Here is a 26,137-nt window from a genome sequence, read left to right as displayed (position 1 = left end):
AATATTTTCTGTTGACATGCAAACAACAGTAAGAAGCTGGAGCCACCGTAGCCTGATAATATGATAGAGAACATATTTTAAAAATACTTTGTTAATATCATCTATAGTTATTATTTGTTATTGGCAAAATAAAACACCATTAAAATGTGGAGGACATAAATATATTTATTTTTTGCTTCATTTAAAGAAATAGTTTTAAAACAAAAGTGAAAAGTTATCTGTAAACTGATTTGTGGTCAAAAGGCTCACGGATTAAAGCAATATTATTGATCGTCCTATAGAAAAAGGTCACACTAAAAGATACATTACATAATCCAGAGTTTAAATTAACAGATGAAGCCCAGCTGTTACAATTATGCTGCCCGATGTTTCTAGAGCATTAAAGCATCCCATTAACGGGGTGAATTATAATGGCTTCATACCACTATCCATGAAAATGATTGGTATTTCAGAGAAGATATATGTGTTAAAGTGTGTTACACGGGAGAGGTCTAAGTGCTTTGTTTCACCAAAAATAATAGCACGCACCAAAACTACTCAGTTACAATCATCGAGATGTTAAACATAGCATATGTATTTGCTATGTCTAGTTATTTAAAAGACAAGCCAACAAAACACAACAGAAGAAGATCTGAAGGTATTAGGACACAACTGTGCTATGAAGCTACAACGTACTGCAGGAACACGGTCACTAGGTAGACAAGGAATGTCACTTCAGTTGCAACAGATGATGTTGTGAAAGTCATTGGAGCTGCTGCGGAGGTTGTGTTTGGAGCTGCTGTGGTTACATTTCCAGAGACTGAGCTGGGACACACAAAGCTGTCGTCTTGGTCGGTGCCACTGGAGGTGAAGGTCACAAAGCTTACTTTGGCCCCCTTCATGTGACCCATGATCCAGATCTGGAACTCAGACACTCGTGCGTAGACTTCAGGAGTACCAGGCAGGGCACAAGGTATTCCAAAGCTGGAAATGCCAGCCTGGATCCACACTGCGGCTTGTTTGCATTGCAAAGGTCCACCAGAGTCCCCCTGAAAAAGAAGAGACAAAACACAATCAGTTGATTAAAGTCAGTGTAAAGCAATGATACAAGTGGGATCTGGGTTTTTCACACTTCAGGAAAATGAACCGCCAACACAAATTTGAATGAATAAAAACAAGGTTTCAAAATCATAAAAACTAAGCAGTACTCCCTTCAAGTCCTATGAGCTCAACTTAACTGCACTGCACTGAGTGTACGGGAGTGTCAAGGAAGTAAAAACGAAAGTATTCAACACAGGTACTTGACATATGACACCATTGGATTATTATTCTAACCTGACAGGTTCCTTTGTTTGCTTCTCCTGCACAAAGCATCTCGTCAGTGATGTTTCCTAATGACTTATAGATGCAACTGCACTGCTTTGCTCCGGTGACAGGAATCTCAACCTCCTGCAGTGAGTCATAGGCAACTAGAGGCTCTGTGGAAGAGAGAGAGAGTATGCTATTAGAGGACACCGTTTATTTTCCTTCTTATACTGTTTTAAGGAGCCTTTTTGTTGAGTCAACAAGTCTTCTGACAATTAAATTGTTCTGACACTACAAACATTAATTTGTTCAAAAGACATTTGATGTTTAGGAGCTCCCATGTTGACTATCTTAGATTAGCATGTTTGCATTTCAATACTCACCATCTTTACTAAGTCTGCCCCAGCCAGTGGCCCAGCAGCTGGTGGAATTGTGAAACTTGCTGGAATTACTCGCCAGACAGACAGGTCTGATGTAGTCAGTGAAGTTGACAGGGCTCCTGAGCTTCATTAGGGCAATGTCATTGTTAATCGTCACCGAATCGTAGTCCGGATGGACAATGACCTGGGACACCTTGCGGTTCACCTCATGAACATTGGGACCAGACTGAGTCTCTCTTCCAAAGTAGAGAATCCATTCATCAGTTGAGTTTCTGGATTACAATAATGTATTCATTCATTCATTAAGAAATAATAATTGTGGTACAAATTGAATATCACTCGCCATCATTTATAATTTGTTATTTTAGCTGTCTACGTCTCAGTCCTGCGTTTGACAGACTGAAGAAATGCAGTTTTGGGGTATTGAGGTCGACTCAGGTCACCAGCTCTAACTCTTACTTCAACGCTTGCAAATCTAGTATACATCTGGGCATTGTACAAAAATGCACATCATATGCAACTAGGGCACACTACATACTGAATTTTATATCATAATTAGTGTGAGTATGCACTTTAAAACCTTAGACCCAGAATAAAGTCCTCAGTAGCACAGCTCCTTATCGGAGCATTAAACATTTTATATAATGATTTGTTTTTGTTTTTGTTTTTGTTTTGTTTGTTTGTGTCACATTTGTTAAGCTCAGCTCTTGAGAATATCTTCATAGACATTTACACATTAATGTGTTCTTTATGTGCATTGCAGCCAGAAAAAAGAACATGTACTGTTGTAAGAAAGAAAAGTTAGACTCTGATGCTGATGTTAACCTGACAATGGCTACCAACTCCAACGCCAGCTCCTGGTGAAGAGTCACTTTGTTCTGATAGAGTTTCTCTAGTAAAGAGTTCAACAGAGGCAGGTGTGATGAGTTTCTCTTACGTCACGATGCAGTGGGCTGCAGTGAGCACCCACTGGTCACTGATGAGGGTCCCTCCACAGATGTGACCGCTAATAAGCGGGGAATTGAGGTGCACACTGACCTGCCAGGGCCATGACCCAGCTGTGGCATTCTCACCACCCACTATCTTTGTGTTCAGAGGTGCCACTCCACAGTCTGACAGAGCATAGACAGTTGTGTGTCAGTACATATGCAAAGTAAAGCTGAAAGTGTTTTTTATTTGTAGCTGTGTTCACTGTTGTTATAGCGTCATAGCGGCATCTCTGGAATATATGAAAGGTGACTGTGCTTACCCTGAGCCTTTGACCCTGAAAGAGAGAGAATGTGAGTTACTTTCATATGTATGCTTCAATGTGAGTGTGTCCAATAGTTACCCATCTAAGATGAAATGCATACATTGGTCCTCATTCACAAACAGTGCATATGAATGTTACGTTATGAGTTGGCACTATAAATAAAACTTAAGATGAGTTTGGTCTTTCCTTCCTTTTTTTGCATCAACTTTAATGTCGAAATGTGATCTGAGTGATCCGAGCTCTCGTGTCCTGGGTGCATTCACACCTTCACTTAGAGCTTTCACTTTAAAAGTCACTTTCTTAGACTGGAGGAATGCCAATTTTAGAAGTTTTGCCATCACAGCGCTAAACAAAAATATGTAGATCATGGCTATGTGCTGTATATGTCTACTGTATATGCCTGTGAATGTTCTCATTTGTTCAGGTCATCGAAATCTAAGTCAAAGGCAACTGGACTTGTTTTTTTGTCTAGGAAGACGTTTCACCTCTCATTCAAGAGGCTTCATCAGTTTATTTACGCTTCTGACCAGGCTGGGACTGGTCCGACTATCTGGTGTGGAGATCCAGGTATTTAACCTCTCACAAGGCCGATGATGTCACTGGAACCCTTTGTGCTCCAAGTGCCAACAACCGTCGTTAAAGTGACAGTCGTTAATGGGAAGTTGGTTTCAACTTCGTTAGTGCTCTATTGAGTCTGAACGACAGTCGTTGGAGTCAAAGGAGGCCATTTGTGAACAGTTCTTCTTTGAGGTTGGATTGTTGAATCTCCTGGGAAGGGCTGAAAGGGCAGCATTGTAAATTGGAGATAAGTGGTGTCTCAGACCTCCTCCTCTGTTCAGCGCTGGTTTCTCTACTTTTACATAGAAGGCTTCTTTTACTCCTCCTTCAAACCATCTGTCCTCTCTGTCCAGGATGTGGACATTGTTGTCCTCAAAGGAGTGCGCTTTCTCCTTGAGATGTAAGTGCACAGCAGAGTCCAGGCCTGAGGAGTTAGCTCTCCTGTGTTGGGCCATGCGTTTATGCAGTGGTTGTTTTTTTTCTCCTATGTAGAGATCTTTGCATTCCCCGTTGCATTAGACAGCATAAACCAGATGCTTTTGTGGGTGTGAGGTGTTATGTCCTTGGCATATAGATATATATGTATATATGTTGTTCTGGGGATATTTGGGAAGAGGGTCTATTTGTGGGGAGAGGGTGTGTTAGCTGTATATGATGTCCATGTGTTGTGCCTTTAAATGTATGCTGCCATGAATACAAATAACTGACTTGTGTTAAAACGATTATCCCCTTAGGGACAATAAAGAACCTAACCTAACTTAGGGCAGATTTTTTTTTTAAAGAAGAAAAAAACAGGTCTGAATGGGGCCTTGGATTCAGCCCTTATTGCAAAAGCGTGTGTGTTGACAGGTGACACTAGCTCAGTATTGTGCTCACCAACAGCAAGGAGTCATTGAAGCCTCAAGTTATTATATCTTTACACCTTTGCAACAGCTGAAGCACTTAAAAGTAATTACTTAACAACACACCTCGCAAGCATGTCATTCTGGATTATTATTGGAAGTCCTTTGTGAAGTTTGTGTGTAAGAAAAAAAACAACAACAGACATTTCAACATATTATGACCATCACAACATCTTTATCCATAAACACTACCATCAAATTGCATCAAAACCTCTCTTCCATTTATCAGTTTGGAATAGACAGTAAACTCAGTGTAAAAGCTTACCTTGTCCAGTGAAAACTGCACACATTAGGGGTATCCACACAGTCCAGGCTGCCATAATGTTGCGTCAGTAATTGTTGGGTCGTTCTGATTTAGCTTTGCCACAGTTTCTACCCTCACATGCACTCTGCAAGTATGGTAGGTCCTCCCATTCAAACCTGTTTTTCTTGATACCTGAATACATTACTCCATTCACAAATGTCCATGTGTAATTCTTCAAAACATTAACTAACTGGCTATGGCTTCATAATTACCATGTGCATATGAGATTTGTTTTAATCTTCTCATCGTCGATGTATTTCCCAACCCTTTCTTTAGGAATTAGCTTTGGTGTAGTAAGTTAATTTTAGATCACAGATCATTTTCTTGATAAGGAACAAAGGGTGGTATTTACATATAAATAAAAAAACACATTTATGATGTAGGTCGGAAAAATGAGCTTCCCCTCCTTGAAAGACCAGCAACCGCCACTGAGTATGTATATATATTTATATATATATATATACAATGCCAGTCCCTATTAAAAATGAAAAAACTACAATGCTAGGATGAAACTGTGGGTGTGTGTGTGTGTGTGTGTGTGTGTGTGTGTGTGTGTGTGTGTGTGTGTGTGTGTGTGTGTGTGTGTGTGTGTGTGTGTGTGTGTGTGTGTGTGTGTGTGTGTGTGTGTGTGTGTGTGTGTGTGTGTGTCTAAGTATGTGTGTAACACTGCGGCTTAGTTCACCTTGACAATGTATACATTGCGAAATTTTAAAGAGCATGTTTATCTAATCTCCCTGTTTTTTAAATCATATACATTTTTGCCATATTTCAGGCACAAAATCCAGCATGGTTTGTAAGCAGACAAAGTGCAACATAGCTGCTGACCTCGAGAAAAACACATGTATACATGATTAAATCTATACAGTTGAGTTATTCTTACAGCAACTAGTGTGTCCTCCATCAAACCCTAATGCCCCTCCTCTCCTTTGAGCTTCATGCAGTGCACGCAATCATTGGAGCTGATGAAAGGAATGAGAGTGTCACAAAAACAAAGAAGAGAACACATGACGAATCAGAAAGAGCACAAAGTACCCAACACAAACAGTGAAAGAGAGCACATTAATCACCTCTTCAGTCACTTTAAAGCCTCACTTTTGTTTCTACCTAAAGCAAAGTAAAGCAGAGATGAAACCAGAGAAAGTAATATAGATACCCTGTGTGATCTCCAAATAAGACATGTCCACTAACTGATGTGTGTTAAGATCAATTAAAGTGCAAAGTCAAACAATTTAAACAGCAAATCAAAGTTAATGAATTTTCAGAGGTTGATGAAACAGACAACACCTTTTTCTACAAACATCAGGCACTTATTCTGGCTAAAGATTAACCTCAATCAGAGCGAGCGATCATAGCAGGAGCTGACAACACAGATAGACGGCTTCTACAGACAGGGGGGGAAAGAGCTATTCTTCTTTTTCTTCAAATTCAGCACCACACCAACTTTCCCCCAGATAGAAAAGAGTCTAGTCTTGCTTGAGTGTTTGCCCACATAAGCTCAGTGGGATCACCCTCTCCGTTTGTTCATGGCAACACTGCACCAATGTAAAGTAGCCCCAACATCTTGGCCAGAGTCCCGTTTGAATTTTAAGTGACCTATTTGCCCACTTGTGTGTCCCTGCACATCTCCCTCCTTCTTCTCGCTCTATCAGTCCTCCAGCTCTCGTTTATTTAAGAGGACATACACACATCAAGGGCCTCCTTTCACTAAGGCCTTGGAACAATATTTCTTGATTCCCATCTGGCAGGACAGACCCGCCCCCTGTCACCTCATGGCTCTATAAAAGACAGCAAACGAGCCAGATGATAAGAACTTGGTCTCAAGACAAGCCTGGCCATGTGGTGTAAAGTCCTCGTCTATGTCGTCCTCCTGGCGCTCCTAAAGCATGGTGAGTATTGTGTCATTGCACTTACACAGATTGTTGTTTGCGCTGACCAGGTGAAATTGAGTGAGTCTGAGATGGAGTACTGTAGTCTGAATGTTACTTTAGATTGTGGTTTACTGGTTGGGAGTTGAAATAAGAGTTAAAGCACAGATGTTGGTCATATTCAGACACGTCAGTCTCAATATGTAACTGACCTTTATTTTGTGTTGACCCATGGTAAACTTCACAGTCTACTTTAGGACCAGTACAGGTGTCGGAGCATTGTGTAGACAGTGTAATAGGTTTGGGCAATATGACAATACATAGATTGAACAGGAGTGCTTTATGCTGGTATTTGATCTACAAGATTTTCACATTAAAAGCGCTTGTCAGATATTTAAATTCAGCTAAAACAGCACCTTCAATTGTGATTATTTTACAAAAAGTCTCTTGAATTTATATCATACATGCTATATGCATACATGCAAAGTAAAAGTGCAATCACAGTGATAGAGGATTTTATACATATTGTTCAGTCCCACATGTTCAATAATTCACATGCACCAAAGTTATTATTGAGAAGTAAAATCACTGTTTACTTACAAGTTTGCCTGATTCTCTGTATTTCTTATGTCACTATGTTCATTACAGTGGTCACGAGTATAAATTATTAAAATATTTCTTCAGAATTTAAATAATTTAGACTCAAGTGCTCCGATTTGACCTGAATGTTTTAAAGGACTTCTATTGTTTGCTGTTAAATGGTTTAGACTGAGTAGAGCATGAGTAATGTCTCTTTTCTCCAACTCTCATTCTGCTATGATCAGCACATCTATCACACTTGACAAGAAGTGTAACATAAACACTTCACACTTAAAGAAAGCTTTCCATTGCTTGACTCTATGGGCCTATCTGCCAACAAGTATTTATTGTACTAGTTACTAATTAAGCTGATTGGTTGGCCCCGCGGAACTGAAAGGCTTTTCATCCACACTGATTCAAGGAAATATACTGAGTTTACTGAGTTAACTGGTTTACGGTTATGGATGAAAAGAAAGAATGGGAAGCGGAAAGTTTCATGAAACTAAAACCCCTATTTTCCTTATCATTGCTCATTCGGGTTTTTTGACATGTTAAAAAAAAAACTGGATAAGCACTTTTTGCATTGTTGTTCCTTTGTTGTTTTAATGGCAGTTATTGAGCAGATACTAGAATGTTGCGCAAATGTCAACACAAGTTAGCAGCTTGAAGGTTACATAAGGTGAAAAGACAGGGTTTGGATTGTTACTTATAGACCTTTTCAAAGATGTAAACATAAACATTGTAAAAGTGTCCTAGTTTCTATAGACCTTTTCAATGGACTTCCATTGCTAGGCAACAGCATTGGTCCTTGTTAACTTCCTGTCAGTTGATGCCATTCACATACACTGCAACAGGAACAGATTTATAACAGTTATCTTTACAACTGTGAAATGGTGTACAGGACGAGATCTTCATGTACAGCAAATTAGAGCAAATTAGATTATTGCTGCGTTCGGCTACATATTTATTCCCTGAAATTAAGAGGTTTTATTGCGTATCGATTATAATGTTTATTTGTAAGAGGATTATTGTAATTTCTTCTTTTCGAAGGGCTAAATAGCTTCACAAGTCACAACCTGTAAACTAGATTAGCCTACTAGCTAGCATTACATGTTAGCTAGACTCTGACATCTTGACAACAGATTATTTAAAAACAAAACTGCAATTGAAGATCAGACACACATGTTATTTTATTTTTAAAAAGTATCAGTATCTCACAGATTCCTCGTGTGTTGCAGTAAGGACCATCAATGAGTAGCCTGATGTTGGCCTCATTCCTATGTTCCCAGGGTCGTATGTCTTTTGATATAAACTAACATTGGAAGAAATTGCTAAGGGATAGCATCCCAATTGCAAAAAACAAAAAACAAAGAGGTATTTCTGTTTCAAATGCAGTTTAAATGGTGAAATTCCAGTGTAGTATAACATCAGTAGGTTGTAGGTTGATTTCAACATATTGACCCAGGGGAAAGTACATTGAACATTTGACCTATAGGGGCAAACATTTCTGAGAACATAAAACCTATTGAAAAGTCTCCTTAATGAGTCATATTAAGTAGGTATTGAATCGGGGAACATAGGGCCAGTACTGTCACGCGAAAGCATCTTTGTTTTCTCTCCATCTAAACTTTCTCTCTCTGCTTACAGTGTCTCCGGGTGAAATACAGGCCACCCCGCATACAAATGCAACCCTCCCCTGCAACGTGACGTTCCCTCTTTCTGCGGAGGGGGACAAAATAGACAAGTCTCTCATCAAAGTCAGCTGGATAAGTAACAACTCTGACATCGCCTCATTCAAAGAAGCAGTGTCGCAAATAAAGGATGGCTTCAGTTGGGACACTAGTGGTTTCATCAGCGGGGACTTTTCACTGACCGTCCTCAGAGCTCGGCTGGACCTGCAGGGGGTGTATGAATGTGGCGTCAGCTACAACTCCACAATGCTGCACTCCAGCAATGTTACATTTAGTATCCTTGGTATGTCTTTGTCCTATTGATGAGATTTGATATGTACATTGAAGCTACGCTAGAACTTTTTTAACCTCAATTTCATCTACTTCTCTTCTTCTTTTTAGCTTCCCCCGCTCTGTCGATCCCTCAGCAGTGGGTGGTGCTAGAAACAGAGAGCCATCTTAAATGCCATGCAGAGGGTTTCTACCCTCCTCCTGTCTCTTTCTCCTGGACCAGAGATGGGCAAGTGATTCAACCTCCCTACCAGGTTGAAGGCGAGCAGACTCCAGATGGGTACTACATGGCTGTGGGTAACCTGACCTTCTACCCTTCCCGCGAGGATCAAAATGCGACCTTTGGCTGCAAAGTGTCACACAATGGCAGCTATCAGGAACTGGAATTCCAAGTCAATATCACCTGTGAGGGACACAAAGACACATTACATGACTCTGCACATTAGCACAATGACGTCAGCATTATTATCATTAGAATTAGAATAGCTTCTATCAATCATTACAGTTCAAACTGTGAGAACATTTATTATGATTTAAATCTGATTGAGCCTGCAATATTGCCAAAATATTTTAAGATTTTCTTTGTCTCTCCTCAGACCTTCCTTCTGTCAGACTTTCTGTCGTGCCCTCACACTCCAACACCATTCCTCTCACTCTCTACTGTGATGTGGAGAGTTTCTACCCAGAGGATGTGTCTTTGTCCTGGCTTCAAAACACTACAGTCCTCCCCGAGCCCCCCACCACTGAGCAGAACCCAGATGGGACCTACAGAACGAGACACTATTATACTTTGAGCCCTGATCAGAGGGAGCAAGGTGGAAAGGTGGAGTGCGTAGTAAACCAACCTGGGGTTGTGCACCCGGTCTGTGGCTCAGCGTATCTAGAGACACTGGATCCCAGAGGTAGGTCAAGTGTGTTGCAGGGAGGATGTATTTTTGTAGGCCAACCCAGAAGTTAGTATCGCCCTGGTTCCCTCAACAAAATGTCAATGGGATTCTTCCATTTTGTATTATTGCAGAAAATAAACTCTATAGCAAACAAAAAGTTTATTCTACTTAACACGTTCTGTCCAGCAAGGTGATTTTGCATGTACAGCATGGGATTTGTAGTTTCATTTAGCCACTTTTTAGCAATCACCTTTTGTTTGTCTCTTTTGTAAGTTACTGACATATTTTATGTCGTAGAACACAGTGTTCAAATCTCTACAAACCTTATTTCAGGCGTCTAACCAAAAACCCATTAAAAATCCAATTGACTTTGAGACAAAGGAGCCAGAAGTGCTCGCTCCCTTCCAGGTCTTATATGATTAAATCCTCCAGCACTCAATTTGGCACAGAAAGTCAATGCAAAGCAAATTGATATATAACACATCTTAGACACAAATGCAAGTCATAGTGCTTTACACAAGCATAAAGATATAAAAACAAATAAAACACAAAATAAGAAAATAAAAGACTGAGGAAAAAAGGTAGATTTAAAAGCTCAAGTGTTTATTCCAAATCTGTGTTGCGTAGACTGAAACCTGCTTTTGTTTGTTAGACAAAACAAGATTTTCTACATTCTTAGAATACAATTTACACCCATTTGAGACGGCCTTGTCATGTTTCACTTTGACAGATGGTTTTTTAGAGGATCAAGTCTGCAACTGTTTATTAACCATACCTTGTGTTACACTTGTTTCCCTTGTTCTTAATGTTGGCACAATAGTTAGATTAACACATTTCTCTTCTCTTTGCTCTTAGATGAGTCTCCGGTGTTGACTAAGTCAGCCAAAGCATCTGTGGCCATGATGTGCATTTCCATAGTGCTCGTCTTCCTGCTCTGCTTTGGTTTTTCTTGGAGGAGAAGAGATGGTGAGTGGGAGAACAGAGGTTCACGCCACTGTAAAGCCTATTTGAGACCCTCAAACGGAGACTTTACTTTTTACTTTGCATTGTTGTTTTATTAAAAAGAATTTTGGAGGTCTAGAGAGAAAAATGTCTCATTTGGGGTGACAAAATCATCTTTTGACCACTCATTTTTAATGCTGGAGTAAATGTGGGGTCCTGATCCCTCTTTTGGGGAAATTACCAGGAGATTCATGTTTTGTGTACTGGCAGGTATGTCTTGCCCCCTCTCCATTCAGACATATTTCCAGATGGCCAAGTCCTAGGGAAGCCAATCACAACAACTTTTCTCATGTTGGGTAGGATGTAAGACGATAACTGACAGTGACTAATGTAACTGATGTTCCAGTGCAGATTAGTTGGCAATGCCAGACTAACCAGGTCCAGCAGGTTGTGAAGAATAAATGCCTTGGATTGAAATGCACAGTGTTGACAGTAAACCCTGTAAATATTGCACAATATCTGCCACACCAGCCCCCCTTTTCTCTCTCTGACTACCATCTCCATTCTTTCTCCCCTCGCTCAGAGAAACAGAAGTCTCTGAATGTGTCAGGGATCATCCTGCCTCCACGCGTGATTGTAGGTCAAAAGGGCAGGGTGACAGTGAGCATTGAGGGCAGGAGGGTGGACCGCGTCCAGACTGCATGGTTCCTCAATGACACCCCTATCACTGACACTTCACTCACAGGTAAGAGAGCTTATACAAGTCCAAAAAACAGCGGTTACCGGGGAAAACCTCTTTGACCCTTTGACCCTTTGACCCTGACTGATAAATTTTGGCAGCACAGCATGAGTTTGTGATTACAGTACTTCTGTCACAGAACTTAAAGGGGAGCTAAAAAATGAATTGCCCTGATTCTCTGCTTTGTTCCGCTTAAGACAGTCCAAAAGTATTGGTAAACATGATCAACTCTCTCCCAAAAACTAGAGTGCTAAAACTCAAATTCAAACACTACACTAGAATAAAGCTTTATTGGGTATAAAAAAAGATAACTAACATCATCCGTCTCCCATTCACTGACAGCTCCAGACTTCATACTTGATGACAAGCTGATGTTTTAGGCTCACTTCTCTGGGTTCTGGCTCTGAGTAGATCATGTTCACAATGATCTTACCTCGGCCACGGGAATAACATTGTAATTCTTGATTAATGTGTTCTCCTTTTAGTTTCCAGTTCTTGTGGAGATCACAAAGTGCAAATGTATGTTAACTGTATGTTCAACATTTTGTTGAAACATGAAGCTACTGCCAACCCCTCAATCGATAGCTCCCTGATGACAAATCTTATTTGTTTAATCAGTTAAAAAAACAAAGCATGTGCCAGACTATTTCTTGACTGGGCAGAGTGACTTCCTGGAGTCTTGACATCCATGTGAGGTTGCCAAGCAAAACGCAGAACGTACAGATTGAATAAACAAAATGCAACCTGTTTGATTTCATGCCAAAGCTGTCAACAAGCAGAAAATCAGGGCTATGGTCAGGTAGTGGGCACTTGGCATTAAAGATACTGGTATGTGGAGTTTTTTTGCCAGGCGAGCAATTTTCCCCTGTTTCCTGTCTTTGTGCTAAGCTAAGCTAACAGGCTGCTGTCCAACTATTCCTTTAAAGCTACTTCAGGGAAAATAAAAGGGGGGACACTGGATGTTAAAGGGATAATAAATAGAGAATATCAAATGTGTTTCAATTGATGTCAAAATAAATAATGCATTAAAGTAAATGAAATATCTTTTATTCGTATAGCAACTACTCTTAAACCACTGCCTTGTTTTCTCTTTTACGCTTAATTCTGCTAACTATTTACAACCTAACACACTTAGGAACCTCCAGAGCTAACTTTAACTGCCTCTATAACCCCCTAACCACCATCCATCTGCCCTACGGCCTAACTCTCACCTCCCCAGCGACAGAGAAAGGCCCTCTGCTGCACTCCAGAGCCGAGATGGGTTACTACAAGCTGCACACTGAGGGGCCTCTGCACTCATCTGGGAGTGGTACTCAACAGCTGGTGTCTGCGCTTACCTTCATCCCCCAGATTTCAGTCCACAAGGGGGCAGTGTTTAAGTGTCAGGTGTCCTACATGGGAAAGGATAAGATCGTGGTGGAGAGGGTGTCGGAGAAGTTTACAGTCCTGTGTAAGAAAAAGTTTTCACTTATTCACTTTGCTTCATACTTTTCTTTAATTCACACTTTATGGAATGGATCATTTTTGTAAACTTTGTGTTTTAGCTGCTCCAGAAGTATCAGAAATCCAACTGGCAGAGACACCAAGTGATTCTGGTAAGAAAATGTTTCTCCTTCTTCTGTAGTTCCATACATGAAAAACATTCCTTGTTGTAAGAGGCTACAACGCTGCAATCTCTGTCTTCTAGAGGTCATCAGCATGACTGTCCGGGCATCACATTTCCATCCGGACGTCATTACTTTCCGCTGGTTCTGCCAGGGGAGTGAGCTGAGCCCTGTGGCCTCCCAGGCCTCATCCTCCCCTCGACCCAATTCTGAAGGCTTTTTTTCAGCCTCCAGCCAGTGTAAACTGCCCCGGAGTGAGCTGGAAAAGGGAGGCACTAAAGTGTGGGTCAGTGTCCACCACATTGCCCTGAAGCAGCCGGTCACCCGTGAGACCAGGGGTAAGAAAGAGCAGAAGAAAGGGCATAAAACTGAACGATACATTTAAAAAGGAAAGCCTTAATCTCCATTTCATCCCAAATAGGGTTCATCAAGAGGCCATGTGTGTCCAACATTGTTGGCTCCACTTCTTGCCCAGAGCAGACTTTGACCCTTGGATGTGAAATCACAGATTTCTACCCTCCAAACGTTTCAGTCACCTGGCTGAAGCTCAGAGATGGAGAGCGTGATGACAGAGAGGAGGAGGTGATAGAGGGAGGAGAAATGTGGGGCCCCGTACAGACTCATCCCAGACTCTACAGGGCAACAGCCACTCTGAAAAGAAGGGCAACAAATCAGGAGAAAAAGGAGAGAGGAGGAGGAGGAGGGATTATTTGCAGAGTGGAGCATTGTTCTCTACAAGAGCCTATTGAGAAGCACTGGAGAAATGTTGACATTGGTATGAATCATTACATGCAATAATAATATTACACTATCTAAAAACACCTGCTGTTATTCCTTTTTGCTCACTTTTTGTATTCCCTTAGTTGCTCCTTCCATTCCTCCATCGATCTCGGTCTGCTGGAGCAGTGAAGGGGTTGGCGTGTTCTCTCTCCTGCTGAAGGGAGGTCACCCGAAGGTCAAATTACTCTGGGCAGCGGGAGGAGCCACAATTTCACCATTGGTATCCAACGAGACAGAGGAGATAGGAGACGACGGACAGAGGGAGCTGAAAAGTGTGTGTGCCCTGGAGAGATCCACAAGCCTGCCAAGTCAGACAAACAAACAGCTGGAGAGACGGAAGAACGGACATGCAATAAGTACTTCATCATATATCCATACGTCCTGTTTCAAAGAATGCCAGTTCAGAAGACAGTATGTGAGGTTTTTAGTATGTCCGAAACCAATAATATATGCATTGCATGCTGCTACCGGCGGAATATTTTTTCAGTCAATACATGCAAACACCGGACACTAGGCAGGCTTTATTATACCACAACGCAATGCGGAAGTAATGTACAAGCAGCAACTCTATAACGCATCAATCAGTGATTTTGTCAACTGTGACTGTTGGGCAAGTGGCTTACCTTTTCCAGTAATTTTACTATTATTTGGTGATGCCAGTAGGGCTACGGTTGGCACGGTTACATCACACTGCTAATTACTAATTACATCACACAAAAGTATGTTGAACGATAGTAAACGTAGCGAGCCTGCAAGTTTTTAATGGGAAGCCTGTGTAAGGAACAGGGGGGGCGTGGGGTATTTACTTGGTGAGTATAGACTAATGAAACATGCTGTTCCTGTTGCATTATGGGAAGTGTAGGAGCCAGCATGTATATATTGGAGCTTGAACCATAATAGTCTGAATATTCTGACCTCTTTGTTGACGTACACAATCTCATAATACCCCTTTAAAATGTTTCACAAAATCAAGTTTGTTTCATTTAGCACTTACTCCTCCTGTAGTTACCTTGAAATGATCAGGTGTGAAAACTTAATTTACATTCATATGAGATCTAAAATATAATTTGCAAATGAGTCGGTGTCGCCCTCCTGCATATCCCACACTGTTGTCACTACGCAGAAAGAAAAGGTCAAAGTGACTAATACAGTATTCCCAGTTTCTCTGAAATATAAAACCATATGAGCGCTGGTGCTGCCTGACAAACGACCGTTGTCATTTTACAGAAACAAAAGCTGCCGTCACAGACCCCGACACTGAAGGAATAGAATACATTGATGAAAAAGTGGATGGAGAGAACAACAACATTGACAGGAATGAGGAAACAAAGTCCGAAGTGGACGAGGACAGTGACAGTGACAGAGACAGAGAGGAGGACCCAGGGGCGCTGCACATCAACAGAGTCAACCTGAGGAAGGGTCCCAGAGAAAGTTTGAGAGTCTGCGTGGAGATCACACACCCCGCACTCCAGCTTCCTGTTTATCGAACCTGGACAGGTAAGACGCCGCAAACAAACCCACATACATGTAGATACATTACAGGAAATCATACTGGCTGAGTGAAAGATTACCAATGTTTGTTTAACTTGATCTTGTGTCCTCTCTTTCAGAGCCCAATGAGGAAATGTCATCTTCCGCATAAAAACCCTGATATGTGCAAGAGTGCCTCTCCATTTCCTATATCTCATATAATTTATCTAATGTATCTCTTAATATAAAGCAGGAGTCATGTTTTTTAGGATATCCAACTGTCTGTTATGATGTGGGTTTGCTTCCAACGTTTTTTTTTTTTATCTTTATTTATTATCTTATATTCTTAATCTGTCATCCATTGACTTTTTTTCAGCTTCATGATTTTTACAGATTTTATTTTTGTACAAAGAACGTTACAATAATAGTCCAGTTTTGAGGATTTTTTTTTCTAAAGCAGCTTGCAAAAATAAAATCTAAATAATTTTATTCTAGGAGACGTTTCTCTAGATTTTGTTTTCATCCTGTGAAAATGAATCGGCTGTAGTTCTCTTCTGTTCAGTGTTATGGTATCTGTTGTTGGTCAACCACTGAAATAAGTTCTCGTTTTTGAAATACACTTCTGTTTTTTTCCTCTCTGTTGCGCTCTGACCACAGGAATGTCACTTCTCTGTGCTGAGCAGAGGAGGTGTTGTGCGGGCGAACTGAGCATATAAGATGATACGTTTAGAACTTCCTCCTGTCAGTTCAAGTACATCTACCATGGCATGTGCAGTGTCGACTACTGGAAACATACATGTTGTAAAATACAGTTTTTTATTCCATATATATGGAATTGGGTTTGTGTATTTTCTGTTCTACAAAATTCTAGCAACTTTCATACATATTACATACAATATACTTTTTACCAGTGTCACACATTTTTGCTTGTGTGAAGTACTGTACAAGATAAGTGACGTAACAAAATTATAGGCCAAATAAAACAGGGAGGAGTGACTAAAAAATATAAGATACATTCTTAATATTCACTATAACCGATTCTCTTAACTGTAACCCTTAAAGTGAGCCTATGTAACTATTTGCAGAAGAGTGGCAATAATGGTAAATGCTTCAAGTGGGCTACTTCTGAAGAATACTCCTCTCACTTAGCATTGCAATCCCATAACACGGTAGGACTCATAATGGGCAGTTTAAAGGTCACGTATGTTAAAAGGTGAGTTTTTTTTATTATTTCAATATAAAGTAGGTCGAGATGTTGTATAAATACTGTGAAAGTATCAAAACCCTCAACCCACAGAGAAATGCACACAGTCTGTATTCAGAAACTGTGCCTTTAAACGATCCGTCAGGACTTCTGTACGGTTGTGATGTCACGGTCATTCCCAGTTGCAGAGAGTGCAAATGGGTAAGATTCAGAAACTCTGACCAATCAGAGCAGACCGGGCTTTTTCAGAAGGAGGCCTTAAAGAGACAGGCGCTAAAACAGAACATTTCAGGGCGCACTCACACTGTCCGTCCATACCGTGCCCCGTGCTTTATGGTACTTGTCCCCCCCTCCCTCCACCCCCGCGGGCCAGGCCCGTTTGTACTCACACTGCCTGGGCCTCGCACAAATGCTTCTTGCCTGTCCATACGTCATCACGCCGTAACACGTCACACGCATTGATTGACGTCAGCGCAATGCGTCTCTTTGTTTACAAATCTTTCCATAGACCTCTGGGTTTTTGTGCGTCTTGTGCGACTGTTTTTGAATATTTTCATCTGACCAAATCTGCAGTAAACACTCCACCTCCTCATCACACCAACGTGAACCTTTCGCCGCCATTGTTTTAAATGTCTGCGCATGGTCCGTCCTTCTTTTTTCTCTGTCCGAACAGGCGCACATAAAATGACGTCAGAACCGCCGTAGGCCTCGTGCTCATACACATGTGCGCGCTCGTGCTCTTTCACGTGCGCACACTGTTGCTCGTGTATATGTGCAAACATGCTTTACAAAAGCCCACCTCTCCCAAACGGGCCGGGGCGCGGTACGGTTGCACTCACACTGGTCAATCGAACTAGACTTTAGCTGTGAAACGTGCGTGAAAGTGTGAGTGCGCCCTCAGACAGAGGGTGAATACAGATATATTCAGACAGACAGTATAAGAAAAATAATAAATTATTAGACGTAGCAAAGATTTTATGCAATCTTTTTTTAGTAAAAGTAAACAATAAACAGCCAACAAACTGACTCAGTAGTGTCAAGATTCACAGCAGAATCTGTCTTTACTAATGAAAGCTAACATTTGCCACCATGAGTAATAATGGTGCTTTAACTCCTGGGTTCAAAATGTTACCGAAGTAAAAGTACAATAGTATTAGCATCAAAAAGTACTTTAAGTACAAAAAGTAAAACTACTCATTATGCAGAATGTAATGTAAGCAGATTATCATTTTTGCAAATTAATGCAAATATAACTTTGATGTTGCAGCTGATAAAGGTGGGGCTTATTTAATTATTCTTTATCCTGCTGTGTAGCTTAAACTATAACAATATGATATTTAATTTGTGTATAACATTTTGTATTAATAACCTGTAAAGTTACTGAAGTTACCAAATAAATATAGTGGAGTAGAAAAATACTATATTTCCTGAAGTGGAGTAGAAGTTTAAAGTAACGTAAAATGGAATTACTCTTGTAAAGTACCTCGAAATTATACGTAAGTACAGTACTTGAGTGAGATACTTAGTTACTTTCCACCACTGGCTGAAGCAGCAAAACTCCTGAATATGTTAAACTGAAAAAGTGTGTTTCCGTGCCTTCATCCATTCATTTGTGCAAGAATATATTAGTACATCTTTAGGATTAAAGTGTTGCATGGGTGGAATAGCACTAATTTGGACAATAAACCAAATGCAAGCCAGTCAGTGGGTCAACTGTTATGTTGGGGTTTAAGGGATTTAATATCCAGGAATGTTTGCATAGATTAAGATCTGTTTGTTTATTTTTGGGATTTCCTAATGACAGTCATGAAGACGTGTTCCCAGGAGCTGCTGGTGTTTGTTCCACTAGGATTGTTCTGTCAGGAGTGTGCATTCACCCCGAGCTCTGCGCACATCCGCAAACTCTGCACCATCACGCTCTGATGCAGGGGCGACTCAGCTGTGTTGATCACCTCCTTCCTCATAATAATGATGCACCGGACACATGTCTGAGTACGGAACTGATCGGCGGACGCGTTCAGATCCGGTCGCGTTTGGGTGGAGCTCGAGTTTTTAGGAGAATTAAACCGCCTGGTTGGTGTGATTCGTCCACGGGGTCGCATCCAGAGGAAACTGAAGTCAGATGGTCCGAGAGTCAACGAGGGGGAAGTTTGAAGATGGACCCTGAAGACAGTCCCACCGCCAGGGCGGAGAGGACTTTCTGGGCAGTTTGGGTGAGCCACTGCTTCATCTCTCTCTCTCTCTCTCTCTCTCTCTCTCTCTCTCTCTCTCTCTCTCTCTCTCTCTCTCTCTCTCTCTCTCTCTCTCTCTCACACACACACTCTCTTTTCCATCAATACAGATAAACTCTCTCTCTCTCTCTCTCTCTCTCTCTCTGTACACTATACAAAACATTACACCATATGTTGTGCTCTCCATATGTTGGATAGCAGATTTTTATTTGTTAAATATATATTTTTTTACACTTTTTCAGATGTTATTCCCTTTTCATTTTTTTTAACCTCAAAAAAACATTCCTGCATGGAAATAAGTCCAAAGTTTCAAAGCAGTTTATCTGTATTGATGGTTGCATGTAGGCATTTTTGTGCAAAATCAACTTCCATACATATTGCATACATTGTACTTTTTTACCAACTAATAACATACAGTTTCAGTAAGTCACAAATATAATTTGAAACAAATTATAGGACAAATAAAACTCAGTAATTATGATTATCTAACGTGACAAATATATGATATTATACAAATATATGAAATATTACAAACATCTAAATAGAATTTCTTAGCCTTAAAGCGAGCCGAGAGTGGCAGTAATGGTAAATGTTTCAAGTGGGCTACTTCTGAAGAATACTTCCCCATTTAGCATTGCACTCCCATACCATGGTCACATTAGTTAAAAAGTGCGATTTCCATGTCTTTTAAACGCTGATTTAAAATATTTATCTTACTTTAGTTTGTTGCATATATGTGGAATTTATTATTTGGAGGTTAAGCAATTTAACTGTATACATTTTGCACAGTTCAGTCTGGGAATTTAAGGGAATTATTTGGAAATTTTGATAAAATAAAACATTACTGATGTTTCCTCCTTTCATAAGGCCTGGCTCTTACATGGTGTTTCAATAGACCTTTTTCACGTCAGACATTTTCACTCGTTAACAGGACAAGCACGTGTGTAACTGAGAGCGTTGCTGCGTCACATTTAGGGGTTTGAGATTTGTGGCTCTGCTGTTATTGCAGGCTGGTTTCAAGCTGCACCAGCCAGTGTTTTATATTAAAGATGGATAAAATCAGCTCATTGCAGCTCATTGTTTTGTTTTTATAGCTGCAACTTTAAAACCAGGCTAATTGCATAATGCTACCTGCCCAGCACCAAACAGCAGACAAAAGTTAGCAACTAGCTGTTAAACACAGTGCAGCATTTAGCAACTAAAGAGACAATTTTACTGTAGAAAACTGGAGGAGAGTGAAAGAGAGAGCTAAAAGGAAGGTTAATATTCGACGTCAGTTCGCTTGAAACGTGACACCAAATACACACTTCAGAGGGGCTAGATGTGGTTGAGGTCAGGGCTTTATGCAGGCTGTTCATGATCATCCACTAAACTCAGTAAACCATTTATGGACCTTGCTTTGTGTACAGGGGCATTGTCATGTTGAAACAGGAAAGGGCCTTCCCCAAATTGTTGCTGCAAAGCTGGAAGGACACTATTGTGTAAATGGCCTTGTATGCTGTAACATCAAGATTTCCCTTGATTGGAACTAAGGGGTCTATCCCAAACCATTTTAAAACTAAGACAACACATGAGCATGGTATGCATACTGGAGGAAAATATTTCCACATTTCAAAATGAAATGCCTCCTTTTTTTCTCTCCATCTTGTTCTCAGTATTATATAACCGGAGCTGTGAACAGATTCTTCACTAACAACGCCAGCAATGACCCAAACTCCATCCAGGAATCTGCAGTTGACAGTGAGAACGCAAACATTGGTCATTCAGAGGGTGACTCTAGCGGAAGGGGGGTCGATGAGGAACAGTCTCTTGCAACAGCCCCTCTGGTTAGCTCATCTAGGCCAACTGTTGCCTGGGAACTTTGCACCACAGACATCGACTTAGTGAGTGGTGAAGAAACCATGCGGTACACGACCCAGCCGAGCAGAGGCGGCGATAGAAAAGCATCTGAGGAAGGCGAGGTCACGGAAGAGGAACGTTTCACCCAAGCGGGGACTGATGATGCAAAGCTGTTGGTCCCACAGGAAGATAAACAAAAAGAAAGCGGAGATTGGAAATTGTACACTGGCGGGGGAGATGAGGTGCCAGAGAATGCTGAGCATGAAGAACATGCAAACACCGGGTCCCTAAGATTCACAGGTAATGCAATAAGTGAAGACATGGAACAAAGTGGAAAAAAAGCAGAGGCGAGTGAGAGGGCAATGGCACTGGAGGATCATGAAAATACGGACGAAACTATCCAACGGAAGGAAGAAGACGGTAAAATGCAGCATGAAGATGAACAAGATTTGGAGTTGGATGACATGGAGGTAAAGTTGTGCACAACCACAAATTTGAGTCTCGAAGAGGAGGATAACATGCACTTAGAAGAGGCAATGGTGCAGAGGAACGAGGCAGATACAGCTGGGATGTATGGGGAAGTAGAAAATGGCGATGACGTGCCACAGCTGGCCTCTGAAAATGAGAACAAGTCTGAAGAGGCAGCAAAATATGTTGAAAATCAGCTCGCCGTCTGTGAAGAGTTGTCAGAGGACGACAAGGAATTAAGGGTAGACCCAGGCTTTGAAATAGGCATTGTGTGTGAGGATGAGCTCATTGTTGAGCAACAGCATGTGATGGCTCATAGAAACGAAAGTGACAAAGTTGAGAATGCGAAAGAGGAGGAGGAGGATGAGAGCATGTGGGATACAAGGGAGCAGGGTGCTGTCACCGAGGAAGAAAATGTGAATGAATCCGCAAACAACCAGACAATAGATGAAGCGCGAGAGCAGGAAGGTGACATCAAAAAAGCTACAGAAGACAGTCAAGAAGAAGATATTGAAGACGCTGAACATGTTAGATGGAGTGATGAAGTCATGCGGAATGCTAAAACAGAGCTGAACACAGAGGATATGGCTAAGGACGCTGACGTGCAAACCAAAAGCAGAGAGATGGGGGATGTGGAGACAGAAAGCCATGCCACGTTGATCGATGAAAAATCTGATGTGACGACTCACATTTCAGTAGATGAGATTTCTTTTGATAAAGATCGAGTAGAAAAGCAGAGGCTTTCCAGTGAAGAAGGCAACAAAGAAAGTTACATGGAAATAGCATGTACAACCGCCGCAGTTACGGTAAAACCTGAAGGCGAGACTGGACAGGAAATGAGCGGAGACTTTAAAAATATTCCCCTGGCTATATGTGAAGGCCGGGCTGTTGTGGCCCAGGAGCTTAACGCTCCAACATGTGAGGAAACACAAAAGGGAATTCCTGAATACAACAATGAGCCAGGGCCAGATGAAAATACAACACAAAGGTTCCTGGAAGAAGGAGATTGCACGGAAATCCAGGGCAGCCAATTACAAGAAGAGGTGGAGAGCAAAGAGCCGGAGAGCCTTCAAAACAGTAGCTGCAGCATCAGATCTGACTATGTACTGGGGAGGGAACATATGGACGAAAGCACACGAGATATTAAGAATTGCTTTGATGCTGGATTGCGACATGAATCAGGAAAAACACTTGTTGAAGCAGTAATTCAAGAATCAGGACATTTATTTGAGGAGGAGGAGGGAGAATTTCTGATTGACTTCATGAAGACGGGGATTGAACACTCAGAAAAGGAATTTGAGTCAGACGTAGAGTTAAAGGGCGAGACCGATAAGGCGACAAAAGAGCTGCGAGACGGGACTGTAGAGCTTTTGGTTGAATTTGAAATAGATGAAGAGTTATGTGATTCCAAAGTGCCAGATGCTGCTGGAGATGGCAGTAAGATGACCGGAGCCGTAACAGCAGAGGAAGTGGTCAGATTCGCAGAGGAAACTTTCCTCGAGGCTGAAGTACAGAAGATGACAGAGACGAGCCTCTTTCAGGAATCTGTAGATGCCATAAACTCCGTGCAAAAAGGCAACGTGACTGCTAGTTTGCCAGAAGACATTCCTGAATCTGGATTTCTGAAACAGTCGGATGAGACTGCGCCTAATTCTCTTGAAGACGTAGAAATGCAAGATGCCGGGATAGATATGGAAGAAACAGGTTGTGGGATTGAGAGGGAGGCAGCAGTAGATGCAATGCAGAACAAGGGAGCGGGAATAGCAGAGTCTGAATTTTCTAAACTTATTGAGACACTGGCGGTGAGAGATCAACCATCAGACGAACCACTCGAGATAAGCAATGAGGAGATGTTAACTGAATTAAAGACAGCTGATTCCAAACCAAAGGATCTGATATTTACAGAAGAAGAGCGTGTGACAGAACCAGCGGGGAGCTATGCTGAAGAAACATTTTGCTCAATCAGTGGACATCAAGACGTGATCGATGAAGAAATCCTCGACTTGTGGATACAGGCGGCGTTGTCAGACGGCGCTGATGTCGCAGAACAACAAGAAGCGCCGGAGCTTGGACAACAAATGGAGCCATCATTTGGGGAACAAGATGAAACCGTGCAGACAAAGAAAGATAAAGAGCAGCTTGTGGGGTCAAATTCAAGGGAATCAGAGTTGGTGAGTGAGACAGAAATGTCTTCATCAACAGTAGAGTCTGGGTTTTTGGACCAGTCTTTAAGTGAATGTAGCACACAGAATAGGGAAACTCATCTCCTGAAGTCAGCCAGCACTGGGTCACTTCAAGGCATAATTGACATGTTGGCTAATACGTCAGAATCAGCAGAAATCTCTGAATTGTCTACACAACAACCTAACTCCGATTCTCAGGATATGTTGATGGAGGAAGAAGCAGAGACGGGGCAGTCATATCTGAGAGAGGAGGTTTCAGTCACTGAGACAGGAGTCATATCAACAGAGACTGGACATCTGAATCAGGAATCAGATGAGTACCGAGAAAAAATGGACGGAGAAAGAGTGGAGTCAGCGGAGACTGAAGCCGGATCACAGAAGGACATTGTTGCCGAGGTAACTGACACCAAAGACGCAGATGCTAAGCCGCTGACAGAAGTAAGCGCTCTATTAAAAGTCGAGAAAACCAAAGCCGAACATGAGCCTCGTGAGATAACTGTGTCCAACTCTCCAGATGAACTCATACGTGCTGAGACGGGACGATCTAGAAGCGGCTCAGAGACTTTGTTAGAGGGGGAAATAGTGTTGACAGAATCTGCTCCACAAGATGACGCCTGCAGTGAATCCAAGAGGAAGTTGTCCTCACTGCCCGCGCGGTCAGAAGATATTGCTGCACCTGGGCGTATTTGGGCGGAGGTGGCAGAACAGCAGACGACAAAGGGTGAAGATCAGATGGAGGTACTGTTTCTAAGACAACATATAAAATCAGGCAGCCTTCATAACCTACACAGATGGTGTGAATTGAGCTGTTTTTTTTTATTCCAGATGGACATCTCTGTGCTTGACTTTACTGTGCAAAGGTCAAGAATTGCAATTAAAAACCCTCGGGTAAGGCCACCCAAAGATCCCCGCTCCCTTCTACACATGCCCTCGGTGGATCCTACACCCTCTTCACATGTGTCAGTTAAAATCCCTGCAGGTGTGCCTTTGGGAGGCTTGGGCATCGGAATAAAACTGCCTGGTAGGTCACTTACGACACAAATGGAAAGCCACTACCTTGAGACGCTCATGTCTTGATATTTTTCATAATCTGTAAATAATGTCACACATTTTTGGTCTGCAGGGCTCGGCGTAGGTTTTCCTGTTTTAAAAAAGACACAACAGGTGGTGAGAGATGAAAATGTTCCACACATCCTTTCACAGGTAATATTAAAATCTTTGAGTAACACTTTTTGCTAATGTTGCTGTATAAACATTATTAATATGTCACAATATCAACAGGAGACAACGCCAGAAGAGAAGAGTGATGCTTCCAAACAAGATGAAGCACAGCATCAACCCAAATGGATGCCACCAAGACATCCGGGGTAAAAACAAACAAACGCACATTTGGATTATAATATTTGCTGCATTGTTATGTTCCGACATTTTCTAATTAATAGTTTTCTCACCTTTCCCCAGATTTGGAAATCCCCTCATGTCCGAGCTGAAGACCAAACTGAAGAAAACCACGAAAGAGTAAGAAGAAGAAGGATTGTAGCACTTTGTATGAATATTTGAATTTAATATACCAATGGCTTTATTTTTGATGTGTGTATACATGAAACTGAATACAGTGATGAAATGCTGTGTCAATAACTTGCCCTATGTTTTGTAATAAAGCTTAACTGAAACAGGAATGGTATTTTTTCATGTACGGTACAAGAACCCCATGCTTAATTTAAATTATATTATAAAAGTTATTTTTAAAATACTACTTCAAAATAGATGGCATACATTTTAACTTCAATGTACTGACATTGAATAAACAAATTTTGCAATTCTTAGTGTTTTTTTAGTGTACTAATCGCAAATATTTAGAGACAATTTAGTGTACTTGAAAAATAATTGTCCACACGCCCTCTGTAATACACTAAGTATGCTTTATTAAAGTGCACTTGAAATTTAAATATATTAACATACATTGAAAATGTATTATCCACACAATTTGTTTTAATTATAAACAAATATTTGTAAAATATTATACAAATAGAAGCTAATAGTTATTTTAAAACTGGTGTCTTTAGTGATACTTAAAAACATATCATTGGTAGTCTATAGATCTTTTCAAAGTTGTAAACATAAACCTTCTTAAAGTGCCCAAGTTTGATTCCTGTTGCAGCATATGTGAATGACATCAGCTGACAGGAAGTTAACAAGGACCAAGGTTGTTGCCTAGCAATGGAATTCCAATGGAAAGGTCTATACTACGTCCTTAGTAGGCTACATTGAAAATGGCACACTTTTAGTACATTAATCAGGTAGCATACAAAGCACACTTAAATTAAGTGTACTCCAGTCAGTGTTTATTTTATTTTTTACCTTGTAGAGAAATAAAATGACGTTTCTTTTACCGAGACAGTAGATGGCAGTATTGTCCCGGCGCATGGACATCCCTTAATCTCACGAAGAAGAAACCTCCAGCTGTGATTGGCTGAAAGTGTCCAATGAGCGTTAGGGAAGATGATGTTTGAACCAGAGGGGCGCTGCAGCGGCGATGTTATTTCCACCTCCAGTTGACGTTATTTTGAGTAATAAGTGTTACCTTCAGACGTTTTGAATCTTCAAAGCGATTCAAAGTATTCTCACGGGCATAAACCCCCACTAAGACATGTCTGTTGAATTAGGTGAGTGAAAGTTGTTTCTGTTTTACCGAGCTAATGTTA

The 26,137-nt window shown here is 41.2% G+C and overlaps 2 protein-coding genes across 2 annotated transcripts; one reads left to right on the top strand and one right to left on the bottom strand.

Annotated features, from left to right (window-relative positions):
- Positions 1-145: 145 nt before the first annotated feature.
- On the bottom strand, positions 146-4,743 carry LOC310961390 (chymotrypsin-like protease CTRL-1). Its single transcript, XM_083933426.1, has 6 exons — positions 4,642-4,743; positions 2,914-2,928; positions 2,602-2,776; positions 1,668-1,936; positions 1,315-1,457; positions 146-1,028 (listed from the first exon to the last, which is right to left on the bottom strand). Exons 1-6 carry the CDS (start codon positions 4,694-4,696, stop codon positions 657-659), a joined length of 1,029 nt encoding a protein of 342 aa, XP_083789552.1. The 5' UTR covers positions 4,697-4,743; the 3' UTR covers positions 146-656.
- Positions 4,744-22,681: 17,938 nt separating this feature from the next.
- On the top strand, positions 22,682-25,069 carry LOC310960682 (uncharacterized protein). The gene is made up of 5 exons (XM_083932444.1): positions 22,682-24,170; positions 24,258-24,453; positions 24,556-24,635; positions 24,714-24,799; positions 24,894-25,069. Exons 1-5 carry the CDS (start codon positions 22,692-22,694, stop codon positions 24,952-24,954), a joined length of 1,902 nt encoding a protein of 633 aa, XP_083788570.1. The 5' UTR covers positions 22,682-22,691; the 3' UTR covers positions 24,955-25,069.
- Positions 25,070-26,137: the final 1,068 nt, after the last annotated feature.

Source organism: Echiichthys vipera (assembly GCF_963691815.1).
Source record: "Echiichthys vipera genome assembly, chromosome: 18".
Taxonomy (NCBI): Eukaryota; Metazoa; Chordata; class Actinopteri; order Perciformes; family Trachinidae; genus Echiichthys; species Echiichthys vipera.
The sequence above is the reverse complement of the archived record's forward strand: the minus strand, read 5'-3'. Positions and strand labels throughout refer to the sequence as shown.

Coding starts and splice junctions, on each gene's coding strand:
- LOC310961390 (XM_083933426.1), bottom strand. CDS start 4,696: ATGGCAGCCTGGACTGTGTGGATACCCCTAATGTGTGCAGTTTTCACT. Junction 1,937..2,601: donor GCAGCCCACTGCATCGTGAC/GTAAGAGAAACT, acceptor ATTGTAATCCAG/AAACTCAACTGATGAATGGA. Junction 1,458..1,667: donor GGGCAGACTTAGTAAAGATG/GTGAGTATTGAA, acceptor TCTCTTCCACAG/AGCCTCTAGTTGCCTATGAC.
- LOC310960682 (XM_083932444.1), top strand. CDS start 22,692: ATGACCGGAGCCGTAACAGCAGAGGAAGTGGTCAGATTCGCAGAGGAA. Junction 24,454..24,555: donor CATCGGAATAAAACTGCCTG/GTAGGTCACTTA, acceptor TTTGGTCTGCAG/GGCTCGGCGTAGGTTTTCCT. Junction 24,636..24,713: donor TTCCACACATCCTTTCACAG/GTAATATTAAAA, acceptor CAATATCAACAG/GAGACAACGCCAGAAGAGAA.